A 19,709-nucleotide genomic window follows, 5' to 3' on the forward strand; every position below is an offset into this window, starting at 1 on the left:
GTGGCTTTGCGCAAAAGAGAGATTTCAAAAAATTTAATTTATTTTAACAGTCTTACTTTCGTGGCCGATTACGCAATTCCCTTATAACAAGGGAACATGGCATACAATGGACAAATTAAAATGTTCCTTGTATAAGCTATCCTGTTAATTTCAGCTTTATATTACGACTTATAAGAAAGTTATNAAAGTAATGTATACAGCTAGTTTTAGAACAGTAATATTTTCGTATAATTATCTTAGAACTTTCTAGTTAAAATCATATAGTTGAATTGCAAATTAATTAGATTGTTGGTTCATTATCGCATAAAGATAAAGTCATTAACTTTTCCAAGTAACAATTTGATCAATAATTTATTTTTAATATTTGATATGTAATATTTTAAAGAAATCAAACCAATTCGAAACCCAACCGCAGCGCAAGTCTAACTTGTAGGTTTGCATCACTATAATTTCATCGCTTCCCTGTAGCCCGGAGGTATTCCCAAAGGCATACTCGGATAACTCATTTAATTTTCACTCTGGAAATATACGATAGAGTTGTAAAAGAAAAAGGCTCTTTCATGACCTAGATTTGCTCCTAGTTTATTGTTTTTAATGGCTTCCAAACTTTAATGAGCTCCTGTTTCTAAATAACAAGATAGTTACGTAGTTTGAAAATTTATGACGTACACCTAATGATATCAAAATCCTACCTCGAAGTACCAGCTATAATAAAAGACTATACGAGTAACTAGAAAGAATGAAAAATATTGTATTAAGTACCTACATAGTTTAAAACAATATTATAAATAATTTGATAGAATTTATTAAACCAAATTGGCACCAACTAAAAGCAGGAGTTGAATTGTTTCAAATTATCATGTCATCGTTTATTCAAATGTCGTAAGAAATCATCATTAGCATTATTATTTAATATTGTATATTTTGATGATGATTCTAATTCAAAATGTAGTCATGGTATCAGGTTTGTAAACCTTTTTGGGGGCGCTAGACAGTAAAATATGTCCTTCGGCTGAAACGACATGAATCCATTAATAATGCCGTAGGTAGGTATGCTATGAGAGCATAGAGCACATCATCATCATCAACAGCCCTTTACAGTCCACTGCTGGACTATGAGCCTCCTCCACTATAGTGGAGGGTTTTGCCATAATCCCCACGCTTGGCAGGCGGGTTGGAGATCGCAGTTTAAAAGATTGATGTTTTTCAGAGAGCGCTGTAGTAGAATACATTTGTCACCAACCCCTACTCTTCCCGCGGGTGTCGTAAGAGGCGACTTAGGGTCCACACATCAAACAGAGAACGGGCAGCAGCGCATAGAGCACAATGTATTATTATTGTTTATCACTTTCAGAGACCAGCTTATAAATAAATACACATTCTAGGATGTTACGCTGTTTATTTTTAAAGGGCTCTCTTTGTTACCTAGAAAATACAACGCAAAGACAAAGCTCGATTCCAAATCCGCAAAACAAATGACGGAGCGTGGAATATACGAGGATTTTACACAAGGGCTTATTACACACGTCATAGCTATTGGGCACGCATATCGGCAGTTAAACATTTTCATCTGAGTCCCAAACGATAAATGGATGTCTCCTCGCACGAACAGTAACATCTCTTATTATTTCACAAAATGTTATCAGAATATCAAACAGCGATTCGGAAAAGTATCACTTTAGATACTGCGGGGGTGCGAGCCGAAATAATCTCTACCAACCCCGAGTTAGTGATTGCAATCGCGTGATCATATCGCGATGCTCACTTATTTGGGACTGTTTACACCTTACGTTTGTTTTGTACGCATTTGTTTTGTTTTTACGATTACATCTTAATCCTAATCGCCTCACGTTATCAAGTAGGTTTATTAAATTTTCGCTACGATAAGTACGTTACGCAAAAAAGTGTGATGCCTAATAAATGTTTTTTCTTGTACCTACTATCACTGAGCTGGAACTTCTTGGAGCGCGTCCACCAGTATTCAGGTTATAAAATATCTTGGAAAACCCAAATCTATTAACATTTGTCTCTTTTATACGAGTATAGGTAATCTGTCTGCTAATGTAGTTTTATTTTTGGTATCTAGGTATGTTTCAGCACTTCTGAATTAATGTGCAATAATGTAGCCAACAGCTAGTAAAATAAAGATCTCTGAACTATTTTTCCATTCTGACACATACTTAGTCTCTCGGCAAGCTACCCAAATCAAACCTAAATCTATGAAGATTTTAATTCTTGAAAGTATCCGCTAGAGTCGCTGTACAATCTGTCATACATTTAATGTTTTTACCTCCCGATATCGAATAAGTTTGATGTAAACTCACACTAAGCCCCCTAGTCTACAACAAACAAAGGAACTATCGTCCCGTGTAAATCCACCTTAGAACTACAGCTAGGAGTTGTGAGGAGCGAGTGTTTTTCACGCTCTCATTACGGGAACATTCGTATTCGCGCGACGAAGCCGGTGCGAGCGCCCCAGCCTGCGAACTTACTAAACGGTATCGATTCGCTCTTCGGGTGATATAAAAATAATAATCAGTTTGGCAGCTCCAAATTGAAGGCTGCGACACGATGTTTTTCATTCTGACTATAAGTATTAGAAGGGTGGAAAAACAGCTGAATTCAGTATTGAAAGGAGAGAATATTATTTGTCAAAAATAATGGATCACGTTTGATATTACTTGAGCTTTTTAATTTAGTGCATGTGCGTATTTTAATCAAGAGAAATCTAGTACAAAAGCTATCTTTTTCATGAGTAGAAAAATAATGGAAGAATTTCTGTATTATTTTGAAACTTTTTGAAATTCTTTTTTATCGGAAAAACCTCGCTTTATATTCACAAGAATGATGAAAGTCTTCATCATAATTATCATTTCAGCTTTAGGATGTCTATAGCTCCATAAGTAAATTCTAAAATTGGTATTTTGCAGCTTGAAACGTCCAACCACAAGGTTGACCAAAGACCTCATAAAAACGCCGTATAAAGAGACTTAAATACAAACAATTTACTCCTATCAAAACCCAACGTTTGATAGAACGATTTTCCGTTTTTCACTGGCCGAACATTCTAATAACTGCGAAACACTCCGACAAAAAACAAACAAATGGGACCGTAGCGAAGTCTATTGCAACCAAAGTGCAGATGCATCTGTATTTCACGGGTGCCTCGATTCATCTGTTTGCTGTGTACAGAGAACATCAAACTAAACACTGTGGGTCTTATGTAGTCGGGATAAGTGCTATTTTGCCACAAAAATGTGTGGTTTGATGTTCCGTAGTTTTTCCCGCAATAGTGAGCAAGCGTCAAATAAACAACCGCTGTTTGAGATTATCCAGAAAGGGTGTCGTAATCCCAGCTGCCCGTCACAATATAAATAAATTGAAGCAGAAGAACTACTCTACTATATTGAATCATTTAAGAAGCAAGAAAAACAAATGACGGACGTGGTTTGGCACAATTTAATAAAGGTAGCAAGAAGGCACTGGATGCAGGCCGCCACCAACCGGTCATTGTGGAAATCATTGGGGGAGGCCTATGTTCAGCAGTGGACGTCCTATGGCTAAAATGATGATGATGATGATGAATATAACGAAATGACACTCAAGTTATCTTATCTTAAACCAAAACCAAAACCAAAACCAAAGCTATAGACGGTAAATGCATAATTAATTATGCAGGTGTGTTAATCCGCTACTTAGTCTCCATCATTACAAGCTTAAAGTAGACTAATAGTATGTTATATACCTTCTTGTTTTCCTTTATTTACAGCTTAGCAAATTATACAAAGTCACGATAAGACAAACATTTGGCAAGTACTGAGAAAAGTGTGCTTCACTAACGGCTGTATTCACAAACGATGCTTGCATAAGTGATGATAAGTGAAGCAGCAAATAGAACGCACAGCGTTGAATATAGCTCTGTGATTGGTTCGTACGTCCACGCGCACTGTGAGACCTCATAGTAATGTTTGCGAATAGGGGCGTAAATTCAATTTCTTGCCCGAATCAAAACAATCCTTCTACTATTTTCTGCATCATGACGTCACGTCCATTACAATGCCAACCACTTGCTAAAACAAGAAATGAAAAAAGTTCAGCTTTAATCAACGACTTTGTGGCCACTAGCTCCAAGTTTTTGTCTTCCAACTCAAGAATACCAACATCTGTTATGTTTTAAACTGAAATAAACTATGGTACGGACCCAGATTTCAAACTTAGTTCTTTGTTTGTAGCTATGTCTATAGCGAGGGTTTACGGCGAGCGTAAACTTACTAAAGTTAAATAAGATTTAACCTCGTAAGCCCGGATGTGCCTCAGAAGGAACTGAAACTTTGTAGTCAGTAACGCCGAGACATTTTCGGAGGTGATTTCGAAGTATCGCCGGATGTGCCTTCAGAGGAACTAAAACTTTAGCGATAAATTTAAGTTCGAAAATTCGCGCCTATCGAAAAAAAGAGTGATAGTCTATGGCTTAAAGTATTCAAAATCAGGTATCCGAACTTATTTATATAAAAAAAACAAAATGTCACTGTCATATTATCATTTTTCTTTGACAAGGTAATTCGTCCGAGAAGACATGATGTACGATTAATTTTTTTTCTTCACGTAAACGTAGTTTAATTGCAAAACTGACCAGTATAATTTAAGTTAAAATACTGCTAAACAAGCAAAAAAATTATTTTTCCCAATTTGAAGTAGTTTTGTAAGATTTTTTTTCGTTTGAAAATAAAAGTTCTTTGCAAGGAACATTCGGTCTTGATGGTGAAAGTTTTATTTTTGTATATTTTTTCTATTGAGATGGGATTGAGTATTGGACTTTTAAAATTATGATATGATTGAGAAAATTTACCATGAGAACGTTCTGATTTTTAGTTTAGTAAATATTATAATTAACATGAATATTCACTTTACTTCTTGTACATTTTAACCTATCATTAGTGTATGTTATAAAACCGATAGTACTTTTAAAAGTACTAATTATGAAACATTAAATAAAATTAAAACCGTTGTTCCTTTTCAGTTACATTTATTAATATCATTATTGTATCTTTATGTAGTATTAATTTATTAAGAAAGTTACATTTATGTTTTACTTTAAAGTATAAAATACAATTTATTTACTTTTCCTTTTTAAAGTCTGCAATACCGAATGTTCTTTTAAGAGAAAACATTTTTTTATTATTTTTCATCTAAAATAAGCTCTATGCACTATTATACATATAGGGCCCCTGAAAATATGAATGCAAAAGAAAATCTCTAACATAGAATTTTTTTTACTCGAAGTGCTCGGCGTTTACTACTTCAAATTATTCGTTCTTCTGAAAGCACATTCGGCGATACTTAGAAGTCGACACAATTTACTCTTCGGTCTTACGAGGTTAAAGTTTTTAATAATATTCTGTGTAAAATTTGAGTAATTCGGGTAATTATTCGAAGAGAAGACAGTGAAATATTTTTGGCCGAAGGGCTATAGGATAATTTTCTTAATTACTATAGTTTCATCTGGTTTTAATTACTTTTTAAAATGAAATATCATTTTACAGCATTGATTAAAAAACCCTTATTTTAAAGCGGCAACTATGCTTGTAGTAATTTGTCAAGTTTCAGCTTGCAGACAAATTAAAATAAGGTGAAATTTTTCGTCTCGGTAATAAATCAGTGGAGTTCATTGTATTGTGCATAGTTGTATAAAAATTGAACAGAAAATAAATAACAATGAACAGTCGATTTTCATTTATTTACATTATGTACAGAGTCATCATAACTTGGAATGTAGTCATTTAGTAGGGGTATCTTCTGCCAGTGTTAACTCGGAACATACCGCGTCTGTAAGAAAACGATATTATGTATTATTTAGGTTATTAATGGGAAGGAGTTAGAAACAGGCGTAGTTACTCTACTACTCTGTGATAACATCATTATCGACTGAATAATAGCAATAAGAGCATTTATTATCCCGAAAGACAACTTTGTGTCTCATTTTAGGAATTACAAATTAGTAGATACTTCGGTGTGATAGTTAAGCAGCTATGGCAGTGTAACTAACTCAAATTATTATATGAATAACATGCACTTTACTTGACTTTGAAAAATTGAAATGCGAGAAAATTATATAGGTATTTACCCAGTCTTCCTTAAGTCATCATTGCCCATATGGAGAGAAGCGCCACGGCAGGTGTTAGCAGTGATCTGCAGAGTGCTAGTACACTGGTTTCCAACCAAGTGGTTATGGGTGACGGTGGCAGCAAACAGTTCCCAAGCACGCATGTGGTTGCAATAGCTGGTCAGGCAACCAGGTTGAGAGTTTCCACCGTTGGGGAAGAAGTCAACGTCGACGATAGCAGACCCGATGCCCAGACCGCCGATACCGCCGTCGGTGTGGATGGCCTCGACGTATACTCCGTCGTTGCTGTTAAGCCTGTTGTTGCTGTAGTTCCATAGAGGACCAGCAGGGTCAAGACCTGTAAAGCAACACCTGAATAAGACACTGTTGATTGATAAATTTAGCCTTCGCTGTAGAAGCATGATCCTCTCTAATTTACCAGAGGAAAATAGAGAATTTGGTCTATATTCCACATGCTGACCAAATTGCATATTTATTTTTGTCTTTGAGTTGACCTGAACGACATCCATGTGGGAAGAGTGGGTATATTCTACTCTGCTTGAACCAGTTGGCATATTATCATTATAGTCAAAAATATGTCATGCTTTTGCAGTTAATTCTCAAATAGGTAAAAGTACTATAACAAACCTGTGACACGTGCAACTCTTCCTCCCAATTCCCTACCAGCGTTACCGACAGCGTGAGCACCCAAACTGAACCCAACGAGGTGGAAGTTGCTCAAGTCTCCCCCAGCGGTATTGATCAAGAATCTGATGAACTGTCCAATACCGCGACCCATGGCAGGCACACCACGAGCTGCGGTAGTGTAGTCGGACGCAGCCAAACGTCTCCAGTCCACAGAGATTACGTTCACGTCACTCTTCGCGAGGTAAGCTGAAATTAAACGAAACTCATCTTAGGCTGAGTTGCACCTCTCCTACTTTAACCTTAACAAACGTCAAAAATCTGTCAAATTTCAAACAAAATCATCGGTTTTATTGTTATAGTTACTGTTAGGTGGTGTAACTCAGCCTTAGCAAGTAACCTTAGTTGGTAGTGGATTTCTTATCATCGGCATCGGCAAAACAAGGAGGAGAGATCTTTAATTTTTTTAACGTAATTTAAATGTAACCTGCAACGTCAGCAGTGACGTGAAAACAGAAGTGACCGAAAAAAATGCGGATGTCGTGCATAAGAGAGTATCAATTGAAGTCAAGATTAGTTAGATGCGCAGGAGTAAATGTATCTTCTTATTTTGTCGATGCTTGATGCTACTTTTTTGCTTTGCTCTGTTCTACATAACCTTTATCGTAGTCTTAAGACTTTCAGAGATTCGTTCAACACTCGTAGATTAATGAAGTAATGGCTACAAACCTCTCCTGACTGTCGGGTTAGGTTCAGTAAGGCGGTTACTGAGCCAGCCGTGGACGATCACGACGGTGGGCACGTTAGCGTTGTAGTTCGAGTTGCGGATGGAGTTGGCATTGTTCAAAGTCAAAGTCTGGGCTATATTCTGGTTACGTCTGAAAAAGATACAAAAAGTAAGTTCTGTCTGTTTGTTTGCACTTACACCTAAACCAATTGTATTTACACCTAAACCAATGAATGTGAGGATAAAAGTAATGAAATTGAGGATAAGAGCTAAATAACATTAAGAAATGAAGTGTTTTTGAAAGCGAGATGCCCTTGTGCAGAGTGTCTAGTTGTCTACATCAGATCGAAATCTGTGGTATGAATAAATGCACAGTATAGCAGTGAAACCAATTTTAGTTTGTTCCCAAAATCGAAGTCTCAGTCTTAGATCATAATAAAACAGTTATATTAAAGGTCTTTACTCCGAAACTTTCTTCAGGAGGAAGACATTCGTCTAAACAAAAAAAAAAAACAATCACCTTGTGTACAAAAAGTACTCGTTGTTATTGGGGTTCCTCTCAAGTTCAGACAGGAATTCAAAGTCAGGCTCCGCCTCCAAGTCTACGGGCTGCATGTTGCCCTCGCCATCAGGGACCTCGATGAAACGCGGGTAAGTCTTCTCCACGCCGACCACATCCTCCAATGGCACCGCTAAAGCGATGTATGCTGCGCAAAAAACAAATAGTCAATTCGTAAATTTTGTCAATCTATTGATGGTCTTCTCAAATTATTGCAGCCCTTTGGAAAGTAAAAGAGCAGGACATCTTCCCATAGCTGTTAACTAATAATCTCCTCTCTAATTTACTAGAGGTAAATGGAGGATTTGGTCTACACTCCTAACGTTGGTCAGACGGGTTGGGATAATTTTTAGTTAAATCATTAGATTACAATTTGGCCAGTTGCCGTGAGTAATTACAGACCTAGTTAATACGAGTATTATACATTCCACGTTGTATTCTTTATTCTAAAATACGTTTTTGCAAAAAATTTTTTTTTAAAATTTAATTATAGTAAAATTAACAAACCTGTAGAAGCAACCAGCAATAAAAGTCCCGCACGCATTGTGTTGTCCTCAGTGATTCTACACGTTCATTAGAATCCGATGATCCAACCTCGTATTTATGCTTTACTTTGGTTTTATCTCATCAATCTAATTGAAGATTGATTACTTTAATCCTCTAAGATTGTTTTCAGTATATTGAAAACAAATCAAAACACAGCGAAACAAAGTTCAACTATTTTGTATTGAACTTTATCAAAGGTGAATGGAAATTTTGGAGGATAGTAAGAATCAGACTAAATAAAATGAGGTAAAATGACAGAAATGAAAGATTCGTTTTTGTACTTTCGGCCAAATCGGAGTTTATTAATTAATTGTTCCAAGCTTATCACAATTTTTCAACGTGTGAAATGGAGCTTATCTTAGTACCAACTGATGTAGGGTAGGGTATCTTACTATCCGCTCTCGGACTATATTATCCTATCATTAAATTCATCAACTATACTTAATGGAAACAAAAGCTTACAAAAATTAACGCCCGTATTCACAAACATTACTATTAGGTCTTACAGTGCGCGTGGACGCACAGGGTGACACATGAACCAATCACAGAGCTCTAGGTATTCAACGCTGTGCGTTCGATTTGCTGCTTCACTTAAGCAAGCATCGTTTGTGAATATGGGCGTAAGTCTATGACATGAGTAATAATATTAATGTATTTATCGGTGACGTTGCATAAGTGCATAAGCTTATCTTTAGTTGCAAGCCGGAATAATTATTATTTTGAGATAGTCAACTGAGTAAGCTAGTTTGTATCCATAGGAACTTGCCTTATATCTCTTATCATCATTGGTCGACGTATCAACAAATTATATTTATCAAAAATATTGTTATACGTATTTAGTGATTAATGATCTAACCCAGGTGGTCCCAATGTGATAGGATACATCGATTAGGCTTAGGTAGAGTTGCACCACATAACTTTGGCTTAACGGTAACTATAGCGATAACCGGTGTTTTTTTTGTATGGAGTTTGATAGATTTTTGACGTTAGATAAAGTAAGATGGTGCGACCCAGCCTTAGACAAAACTGGTTCTTCTTAAGGTGAACTGGAGAAACCAGATGTAACAGGACATACTGGCTTTTACATTACCTACTGATATTTGTTTATTTTATTGTGCATAAAAGCTTACAAAAGCACACAAAGAAGAGAAACGCCATTTTTAATGTACTTAGATGAATATGCCTTTTAGTTTTCTAACGACTGCGTGCTAATCAGGTTGTCTGGAAGATATTGCTTCCTGATGATCAAAACGCCTAGATTAATAGCAAAGCAAAAGCATAGCAAAATCTTGACCTTGCTGGGTTGCACCATCTTGCTTTACTTCAAAAATCTGTCAAACTCCATACGAAAAATCGGGATAAGTTATAGTTACGGCTAAAGTTAAGGTGTTGCGATTCTGCCTTATTAATATTTGATATCTTCCGGATCGGCTGCACGGCACTAACATGTTAGTTGTGAAAAAGCTATCTCTATGATCTCTATGCATGAAACTTCTAATTTGTCTTATACTTTCATATGATTAATTAATTTCCTGGCTTCACTGGTTGTGATTTATAGGCAGGCAAGCTGTAGGGAGACACTGACTACTTAAGAGTCACAGTATTCTAGTTTTACACGTAAAACATGTTATTTGATTATCTTGATTGATTGACCTATTTGACCATGTACTCTAACTTAGACAGTATGGTTTTATACATATACAGTGTGTTTGGGATAGGGCAGGCGATAATTTAAGGCGATGTTATTATGTCAATTTTATCGACAAAAATGCCTCCATATGTGTGCCTACCCTAACCAATACCTCTAAAAAATTAAGCTCCCCCATTCCAAGAGGAGGGCCAATTTTTTTTCTATTTATTTGGCACAAATACAGTCATTACAAATATCACTTCTAAACAAAATTTTTATAGTAACTAAGAAAAAAGACAACGAGTGCCCAAAAGTAACAAATAAATGAAGAGATAGTTACAAGATAATATTTCTAAAGTTTAGTTTAAGTCCATCCATGATTATTTATTTCTTATGTGCCCGTAAAACCTGATTTTTTGACAAAAACTAAAATCATTTAATTTTTTTTAAGTTTATTGGTCATTTTTTTTCATTTTTGTGTTCTTTTTAATGACAAATAATAATTATTGGCTTACAAATGCAATTTTTTATTTATCTGTAAGACGGGCCCATAACACAAACAATTTTTATGCAGAGTCACATAAAAAATAAATTTTAAAAATAAAGCCAATTCCAAGAGAAGGGCGTTGGGCCCAAATTATGGGGGCATTTTTTTCGATAAAATTGACATCACAACATCGCCTTAAATTATCGCTAGCCCTATCCCAAACACACTGTAGATTTTCCTATGCTCACTAAGATTGCCAGTATGCTTAGCAAAAGATTTGGAGTTGAGTTACTGAACAATAATTACATCACTCAGTATTGTTCCTCATTTCCTTCAGACCGGTTGATTTGAAGAGGATGTAAACAAAAAATAATACAAATAAATATAAATTGAGGTTTATTTGGTTATAAATGTAGACGTAGGGTAGTAGAGATCCATTTAGATTCACATGTTTCATTTAGAAGGGATACCTTCTGCGGGTGTTGACGCGGAACATACCATTTCTGAAACAAAACATAAATACATTAAAGCACATAATATTATATTAGTAACGGTGGAAGGAGGTAAACACTATGGAAGTGTACGCTTCTTACTGAAAGCGAATACCGTCAATACTGATAAGTAAATACTGAAGTTCTTAACATAATAATACCCCAAACTATTTTGAAGGACATTTCAAAAACTAATCTAATGCAAATCACAATAATAATAATAATAAGTCCGAGACTATGAACCAGGCAGGTGACCCGTAGTCTCCATCCATAGCCCAGTAACCAGTCCATCCATCCTTCATCCATAACCCTAGTCCATTCTCCAATAACTGCAATAGCTCCTGTGCACAGGCTGGGGCTGGTCTCTGGCTACATCCCATGATATAGTCAGAGACTAGATCCAGTATGTGCACCACTTTCACTTTTGTCGATTATTTTGCGCGTAAAACGGCCTCTACGTGTTGGATCTGTATCCCCACGCAAGCCTTATAAAGGACCGGGCCACTTTTGACCCGTGAGCTCCAAAGCGTACAAACATAATAATAAATAATAAATACACTTTATTGCACACCAAAGATAAGAAAAGAAAGAAAAGGAACACAAGGTACAACTAGGCGGTCTTAATTTACAATTAATTTAATTAATTTAGACAATTTTTAAATCGTTAATTACATTTGAAAAATAAGTAGATGCATATGACTTATCTTACCCAGTCTTCTTCAAATTATCGTTGCCCATGTAAAGAGTATCACCACGGCAAGTGTTGAGGGTGATTTGAAGGTTGTTGCTGCATTGCATACCGATCAGATGGTTATGGGTGACTGTGGCAGCGAAGAGCTCCCAGGCACGGTTATGGTCACAAATGCCAGTGAGACAACCAGGCTGGTTGGTACCACCGTTGGGGAAGAAATCAGCGTTGGCTACAGCAGAACCGATTCCCAGACCGTTGAGGCCACCGTCAGTGTGGATGGCTTCAACGTAGATACCGTCGTTCTCGTTGATGCGTTTGCTGTTGTAGTTCCATAGGGGACCGGCGGGGTCGAGACCTGATTAAAATTAAAGATAGAAATTAGTATCCACACTCACATTGATGACCTAGCTCCAATATACGCAGAGTTTGTGTACTACGAGTGCTGGCTAAATAAACATGCTTCACTTAATACTGTAACTACTTATTCTTGACCCCTGTTAATGCCTATTACACCGACACTTTTCGCACCTAGCGGAATTGTTTTTAATAGCTTTGCAATCAATAAATAACCTGTATTTGAGTTGGCAAAGGAGTGAGTGAGTCATTCATAATTGAAATTATCCATGTCTTTGCCCTGAAAATCTAGGGAAAATTCTATTGCAGCTCCTAAAAAGTGGTGGCTTTACGTGGCAGGATATCGATAGCACCAAACTTTTAGCAACACGTCTTGACTAAAATATTAATAATACTAACCAGTGATACGCGCAACGCGTCCACCTAATTCCCTTCCAGCGTTGCCGACAAGGTGGGCGCCAAGACTGAATCCAACGAGGTGGAAGTAGTTCAAGTTGCCTCCAGCGGTGTTGATCAGGAAACTGATGAACTGTCCAAGACCCCTACCGACAGCGGGGACACCACGAACGGCGGTGATGTAGTCGGCAATGGCGAGGCGTCTCCAGTCCAGGACGATGATGTTGACGTCACTCTTTGCTAGGTAAGCTGTAAAAATAGAAATACAGGCATCAGATATTGTAGGCATAAGTATAGTCGGTTGGCAAGAAACCCAGAGCCCATAGGGATCCATCAGACGAGTTGCAGACGAATTCATCGGCTTTTACGTGCGAACGTCTAAATCTTTTCTATGATTCCAGAGTTTGAAATAATGGAAATCACTCTCTAATCATCTGGTGGACTGCCAAAAAATGAAATGTGATGGCCATATTTATTGGCACATGAAAAAATGGTCTTTGTGCCTCAAAATTAAGATTTGGGCACGAAAATGAATTTAGCTTTGAATTGTGTGTGTGTGTAACCTTAGGTCTTACGTACCGTCTCTGATCACAGGGTTGATGTCGGTGTTATGGCTGCTGAGCCATCCGTGAGAGATCACGACGGTGGGCACTCTGGGGTTGTAATACGAGTTGCGGATAGACTCCGGGTCGTTCATGACCAAACTCTGAGCTGTGTTACTGTTGCGCCTATAAATAAAGAATTTTAAAATCAATTTTTCATTCAAATGAAAAAATAGTATAAATAGATTTTTTATAAATGAAACAAATACCTCGTGAATAAAAAGTAGCGGTTGTTCGCAGGGTTCCTTGTGATTTCATCCAGAATTTTCCAGTCGGGTTCTGCTTCTAGGTCTACGGTATGCATCTTGCCCTCGCCGTCTGGGAACTCGATGAAACGCGGGTAGGTCTTCTCAACACCGATGACGTCATTCTCCAGCGGTAACGCCGAAGCGATATAAGCTGTTGGTATAATCGTAAATAATATATGCTATTATCAAAAAGTATAAAGATGTTTAGAGAACTCGGCAACATAGTAAGTACTTACAAGAAAAATAATCGTGACTGACAAATTTCAGGGATCATTGATAAAGGAATTCTTCAGGGACCACTGAGGGACGAAGAAATGGAAGACACCAGAGATCCAAAAATACCCTTGGGTCAAATGGATCTCTAGCACTAGTGGCTCCCACAAATAACAGAACACGATAATTTCTAGAAAAAGATCTTTAACTCGTACCTGTTGAAGCAACCAAAAGAAGCAGTGGTGAAAACATCGTGCCTGGTTTTGATGATTTACATATGTATCTCAATACAGACTTGTTATTTATATGTTTTTCATGCCATTATCAACACTATCTTAACTATGATAATTATACATTTAATACGATAATAACATGGAATTGGATATAATTCTAAAGACATTTTGTTTTTGAACTAGGCAATTTGAACTATGATGAGTAGAGAATAGAACAGTAAATTAAATATTTACTCTTACCAAATACTGTGCTAAGATGTAGGAATGCTTATAGGATCATTATAAGGATGCAGATTACAGCACAAAATCTGTGTGATAAATACATATCAATTTCAATAATATTGATAAAAAGAAAACAATTACTTACTACAAGAACTACTCGTATTTGATAATAAAATACATTAACTTTATAATGGCAAAGCATAATGTTTGAGAAATAGATCGTACCTATTAGTAGATGAGCTCTGAGACTGCGTATTCTGACTAGTTATTACCGATGCCATTTTATAACAAGAAGATAGCAAAATGTTATCCTCCATATGTATCAAAGATGAGTCAAAATCAAAAGGGAAGGGGTTAGAAAATCATACACACAAGATCATCTTCTGATGTTTTATTTGAATACTTAGGTTTCATTAAAAAATTAGAGATCTTCAAAAAATAATCACATGTTGTTTCGTTTAGAAGGGATACCGTCTGGCAGTGTTGACGCGGAAGATACCGTTTCTGAAACAAAGAGGTGGATGTAATTAGGATCTCTATAAGTAGTAGTATAATGATTAAAAATCTTCTAGTTAAAATAGATTAACATGTGCGTAAAAGTATTATGCTATCTGGGGGCACGGCAGTGCCCCCGCCAAGTCGAGCGCGAAGCAAACACTGCCGTACCATCCTTTACTGGAACCATTTCGCCGCATTTTCAGGCCCCTATTTGAGAACCTCTGGATAAGACCAGAACGCAGAAATTTTCGTCATCTAGTAAGCTATAATCACGTACTTAAAATCCAAAATTTCAAGTCTATTGGTCATTTAGTTCCGAAGTTAAGCGAAAGCAAAGTTTCGCATTTACGACACTCACTCACTGATAATCATCAAAATAGAACTAGTACTTCCCATAAACTCAGAGAGCTGAAATTTGGTACAGAGTTAGGGTTTAATGGCCACATAAAGGGAAAACTATAAAAACTAGGAAAATCGAAGATCTGGAGTAACACCACATTCATAATAAATACTACTCCGGCACCGTGGTATTCGCCTGTATCGCTCACCGCTAGATGGCGCTAGCACTAGCAAGCGGTGTCCAGATTTTTTTCCTTTCTAGAGCCCCCCGTCGATTAAGTTGAATGTTGTGTAATTTGCATTTCGTTGATTTCGTTTATTATATTGTAAGGTTCGCTAAGGTTAAAACAATTCTGATTCGTTGTCCATTTTAAAGGTCGTTGAGTTTATGTGTTTAATATCGTAAAAAATGTCGATAAAACGACGACGTTAAATAATTTTGCCACTTTCTACAAAAAGAAGTGAAATCCCACCAAAAACATTCTGTAAAAAACTAGCCAAGTCTCGATGGAGCTGCTTGTTTATCTCTAAAAAGTAATGAAATCTAGACAAAGTCGTGCCAAGTCTATGGTTCCTTACTGCGATTTCTTTATTATTATAGTTAATGTTGTGTGCCTTGGCCGTTGAAGGGTACAAAACCAGGTAATCCATGACACCATTGCACCAAACTGTCGCCAGAACCGCTACCCATTGGCGATGAAAAATTGCCACTTGGAAAACGTTGATTCAATAACCAGTCAATTGTAGGCTTAATAAAGCTGCGTATTTCAATAATACTTATTGTATGATTATCTTAATAAAGATTGTTCAACGGTATTTGAAAGATTGCGTAAAAGTATTATGCTATCTTTTGGACAGTACATTATTTACAATCAAATACGACTCAGGAAAATTCCTAGAGTCAATTTATTAGAAAATCAAACAATTGCATGATAAAAAATATAGAGATTGAAACGAAATGAACACTAATAATTACCACGCATTAATTTATCAACTTCATAGTAAACTGCTTATACTTGTTTTCGAACTACCAATTGTACCAAAAATATGTAGTGCCCTCAAAAAAATATACACATTATTCTCCTTTAACCATAAATCGGTGGTTTTCTTCCTACATGTAAAAAATATGCTTACCCAGTTTTCCTCAAGTTATCATTTCCCATGTGAAGAGTAGCACCGCGGCAACGATTCAGAGTGACTTGAGTCATGCTGTCACACTGGTTTCCCTGCAAGTGGTTGTGGGTGACCGTAGCCGCGAACAGTTCCCAGGCACGGTTGTGGTCGCAAATGTCGGTAATGCAGCCAGGCTGGTTGAAACCACCGTTGGGGAAGAAGTCAGCGTCAGCCACAGCAGACCCGATGCCCAAACCGTAGATGCCACCGTCAGTGTGGATGGCTTCGACGTAGATGCCGTCGTTGCGGTTGATTCTGTTCGAGTTGTAGTGCCACATAGGACCAGCAGGGTCAAGACCTGTAAAAAATCAGTGATCAGATTGTTTTAAACGTGCATCTACTCGTATGATCCAGAATATGACTCCTATTCACTCGTGAATTGAAGGAGTTGGATTTATATGAAGTCAGGATCTTGGCAAGGATTTCCATTCCTCTACGTGTGTATTATATAGGTAAAACATGTGGTTCTTGGTGTAAAATAGTATTAGGTAGGTATGTCAACTACATTTTCAATTAGATAATGATTTTACTTTAGATAACCCTACTTAAACATGTGGACAAAGTGGCCATCGCACTAAATAATTTAATTTACACGTGTTTTCATGCGATGGCCAAGTCAATATATTTATGTAAAACGTTAAAGATTTCCTGGCCTGGACTTGGTATTACATGGATCTCACAACTTTTTACCGTAGAACAACTGAGTTGCGAGACTTGGTTTTTTTGACAAGTATTGTTTTTGATGGGATCTCATTTCTTTTTGTATTTTGTAGACAGCAGTTATGTACATAGAAAACTGGACCGAAATTGAAAAATTTTACTCGACTTGGCGGTTGCACTACCGTGCCCCCAAATCTCATTTCTTTTTGTAGTTTGTAGACAGCAGTTATGTATATAGAAAACTGGACCGAAATTGAAAAAAATTACTCGACTTGGCGGTTGCACTACCGTGCTCCCAAATATTTAAGTTTTTCCTTGATTCATACACCAAACACTACTTATATTCCAAATTTGAAGCTTCTAGGTCTGCCAGAAGTGCCTTAGAATTTTGATGATCGGTGAGTCAATCAGTGAGTCAGTGAGTCAGTGAGTGACAAAATTAAGTAACTTTGACCCGTTATAATTCTTAAACTACTGGTTCAAATTGAATGAAATTTTAAATATACCGTGTCTTTACAATGCCTGCATAGCTAATGAAAATTCAGCCTTGTAGTTTTATCCACAACGAAGTTACAGGCGGTCGAAAATGGCCTGAATTGCTTCGAGAAAAGGATGGTACGGCCGTGCCGCTTTTTTGCTCGACTTGGTGGGGGCACTGCCGTGCCCCCAGATAGGTAGGTACCAACCAGTAACACGGGCAACCCTTCCTCCAAGCTCCCTGCCAGCATTACCGACCACATGAGCGCCAAGACTGAACCCGATGAGGTGGAAGTTGTTCAAGTTGCCACCAACGGTGCTGAGCAGGAAATTGATGTACTGTCCCAGGCCTCGACCAACACCAGGCACACCACGCACGGCGGTGATGTAGTCGGAAATGGCGAGGCGTCTCCAGTCCAAAACGATCACATTGACATCATTTCTTCTCAGGTAAACTATGAAAAATACAAATACAGTATTACTATAAAAATCTGTAATTAAATCCAAACCCATATTAGAATACAGTACATTTTAAAAACTTGTATTAAGAATAGCAGATTAACAGACACTTATATAAAAACTCTCACTGGTAAGAATCATTAATGATGTGAAAGAAGTTTTCAATATAGGCCATGAATTTATTATTATAAAAAAGAATCTGGTGGACTAGTTTGATGCTATTGATCTGGTCGAGTTTCAATGTCCATTAATCCAATTTTTTTTTTTGGCATTTTAAAGACAGAAATGCCGAGCCAAAATTAGTAAAATTTCGAGAATAGAATTAAAAATACTATTAAAATATCTTGACCGATCTCATGATAAGAACTTTTGTTATAAGCCTTAATTCCTGGATTACTTAAACCAAACTAGGATGGAAGAAAAGAGAATTAGCTAAGTATCAATTGTCTTGGAGAGTAGGTGTTACACGTACCATCTCTGATAGCAGGATTGATGCTGGTGCTTTGTTTGCTGAGCCAGCCGTGGGAGATCACGACCGTGGGGACATTGGGGTTGTAGTTGGAGTTGCGGATGGAGTTGGCATCGTTCATGATCAAGGCCTGAGCTGAATTACTATTGCGCCTGTAAACACAAATAAAAATGAGGAGTTGCAGAATTACTTACAGATTTTCGAAATTCATTTTTTTATTTATTTAATGTAGCCCCGAAAACTCCTCGTACTAATCTAAATACGCTTAGAAGTGGGTTCACCACCATAGTCCAGCGGTGGCAGGGTTCGAACCAGCGTTCCTTGGATCTCGAGTCGACTAGTCCGAAATCTTCACCGTTCGGTTATTTTCACTTCAATATTTATTGTATTTTAGAACAGTTGAAAGGTATTGATAGTTATATTACCTGGTGTATAAAAAGTATTGGTTGTTTGCAGGATTCCTTTCGATTTCAGCCAGAAGCTCCCAGTCGGGTTCTGCTTCCAGATCTACGGTGTGCAAGTTGCCATCGCCATCTGGGAACTCGATGAATCGAGGGTAGGTCTTCTCGACACCGGTGACGTCATTCTCCAGCGGTAACGCCGAAGCGATATATGCTGTTGATGTAATAGGTTAGTATGGAGAGCACAATAAAGTTATGGTTACAAATCTAATCACAAAATTCGTTGATGATAACTTTAACTTGAATGTAAAGATGAGACCCAAGCGGCGGAATGCCTAATTCATGCTTTAAGATTTGTGGTGACAAATTCTATTATTTTATTCCAATCGTAAACGTCTACCACAATAATTAATGAAAAATTGACAGTAGTATACTAATTAATTAGAAAGGACAAAGGCTGGGTTGCGCCACCTAACTTTGACCGTAACTATAACGATAACCGGTGTATTTTGTATGGAGTTTGACAGATTTTTGACGTTTGTTAAAGTTAAAATAAGATGGTGCAACCCAGCCTTAAAATCACGTTACTTATTTTGGCAACAAAAAGAAAAGGAAAACAGTATATTATACCCAAATTTGCTCATATAAATTGCTTAATTTATCAAAACTAAAGTTTTTATATAACTTACCTGTTGAAGCGACCAAAAGGATCAGCAATGAATGCATCGTGCCTGTCCGCGGATTAACACGATTAACTCAATCCGAATTCGAACTTCCTATTTATATTAATTTCTTTGAGCCATCCATCAACGCTATCATCACAATGATTATGCTTTTAATTAGATAATAAAAATCAGAAAACAAAAAAAGCATACCTTTGTTGTCATATGAACAAGAAATTTAAAATATGTTATGTATGTGTGACTACTTCATTAAGCAAAAGGCTCTATTAGTTTAAAAAGTTAGGTTTAATTACGAGTAAGTTGATTTCTTCTGTCTATTTCATAGATAGGATTCAGCTGCAGTGCAGGTGGATGGCCGCTATCATCATAATTAAGATTGTGGTAAAAATCTGTTGGATTATAA

At 37.0% G+C, this 19,709-nt stretch overlaps 3 protein-coding genes across 3 annotated transcripts; all 3 read right to left on the bottom strand.

Annotated features, from left to right (window-relative positions):
- Nucleotides 1–5,716: 5,716 nt before the first annotated feature.
- On the bottom strand, nt 5,717–8,618 carry LOC114353682 (pancreatic triacylglycerol lipase-like). The gene is made up of 6 exons (XM_028305752.1): nt 8,542–8,618; nt 7,996–8,182; nt 7,478–7,626; nt 6,752–6,997; nt 6,125–6,461; nt 5,717–5,826 (listed from the first exon to the last, which is right to left on the bottom strand). The coding sequence occupies exons 1-6, from the start codon at nt 8,576–8,578 to the stop codon at nt 5,781–5,783; spliced, it is 1,002 nt and encodes a 333-aa protein (XP_028161553.1). The 5' UTR covers nt 8,579–8,618; the 3' UTR covers nt 5,717–5,780.
- A 2,458-nt stretch (nt 8,619–11,076) lies between these two features.
- On the bottom strand, nt 11,077–13,995 carry LOC114353680 (pancreatic lipase-related protein 2-like). The gene is made up of 6 exons (XM_028305750.1): nt 13,908–13,995; nt 13,441–13,630; nt 13,209–13,357; nt 12,633–12,878; nt 11,898–12,234; nt 11,077–11,200 (listed from the first exon to the last, which is right to left on the bottom strand). Exons 1-6 carry the CDS (start codon nt 13,942–13,944, stop codon nt 11,155–11,157), a joined length of 1,005 nt encoding a protein of 334 aa, XP_028161551.1. The 5' UTR covers nt 13,945–13,995; the 3' UTR covers nt 11,077–11,154.
- A 527-nt stretch (nt 13,996–14,522) lies between these two features.
- LOC114353663 (pancreatic triacylglycerol lipase-like) lies at nt 14,523–19,464 on the bottom strand. The gene is made up of 6 exons (XM_028305732.1): nt 19,313–19,464; nt 18,648–18,837; nt 18,226–18,374; nt 17,504–17,749; nt 16,119–16,455; nt 14,523–14,651 (listed from the first exon to the last, which is right to left on the bottom strand). Exons 1-6 carry the CDS (start codon nt 19,347–19,349, stop codon nt 14,606–14,608), a joined length of 1,005 nt encoding a protein of 334 aa, XP_028161533.1. The 5' UTR covers nt 19,350–19,464; the 3' UTR covers nt 14,523–14,605.
- Between the last annotated feature and the right edge of the window lie 245 nt (nt 19,465–19,709).

Source organism: Ostrinia furnacalis, unplaced genomic scaffold (assembly GCF_004193835.3).
Source record: "Ostrinia furnacalis isolate ACB-3 unplaced genomic scaffold, ASM419383v2 OfSCF1780, whole genome shotgun sequence".
Classification (NCBI taxonomy): domain Eukaryota; kingdom Metazoa; phylum Arthropoda; class Insecta; order Lepidoptera; family Crambidae; genus Ostrinia; species Ostrinia furnacalis.

Coding starts and splice junctions, on each gene's coding strand:
- LOC114353682 (XM_028305752.1), bottom strand. CDS start 8,578: ATGCGTGCGGGACTTTTATTGCTGGTTGCTTCTACAG. Junction 8,183..8,541: donor ATTGCTGGTTGCTTCTACAG/GTTTGTTAATTT, acceptor TTTTTTGCGCAG/CATACATCGCTTTAGCGGTG. Junction 6,462..6,751: donor AAGAGTTGCACGTGTCACAG/GTTTGTTATAGT, acceptor GTTGCTTTACAG/GTCTTGACCCTGCTGGTCCT.
- LOC114353680 (XM_028305750.1), bottom strand. CDS start 13,944: ATGTTTTCACCACTGCTTCTTTTGGTTGCTTCAACAG. Junction 13,358..13,440: donor CGCTACTTTTTATTCACGAG/GTATTTGTTTCA, acceptor CTTTATTTATAG/GCGCAACAGTAACACAGCTC. Junction 11,201..11,897: donor GATAATTTGAAGAAGACTGG/GTAAGATAAGTC, acceptor GTTTTGTTTCAG/AAATGGTATGTTCCGCGTCA.
- LOC114353663 (XM_028305732.1), bottom strand. CDS start 19,349: ATGCATTCATTGCTGATCCTTTTGGTCGCTTCAACAG. Junction 17,750..18,225: donor CAATCCTGCTATCAGAGATG/GTACGTGTAACA, acceptor TATTTTTCATAG/TTTACCTGAGAAGAAATGAT. Junction 14,652..16,118: donor GATAACTTGAGGAAAACTGG/GTAAGCATATTT, acceptor TCTTTGTTTCAG/AAACGGTATCTTCCGCGTCA.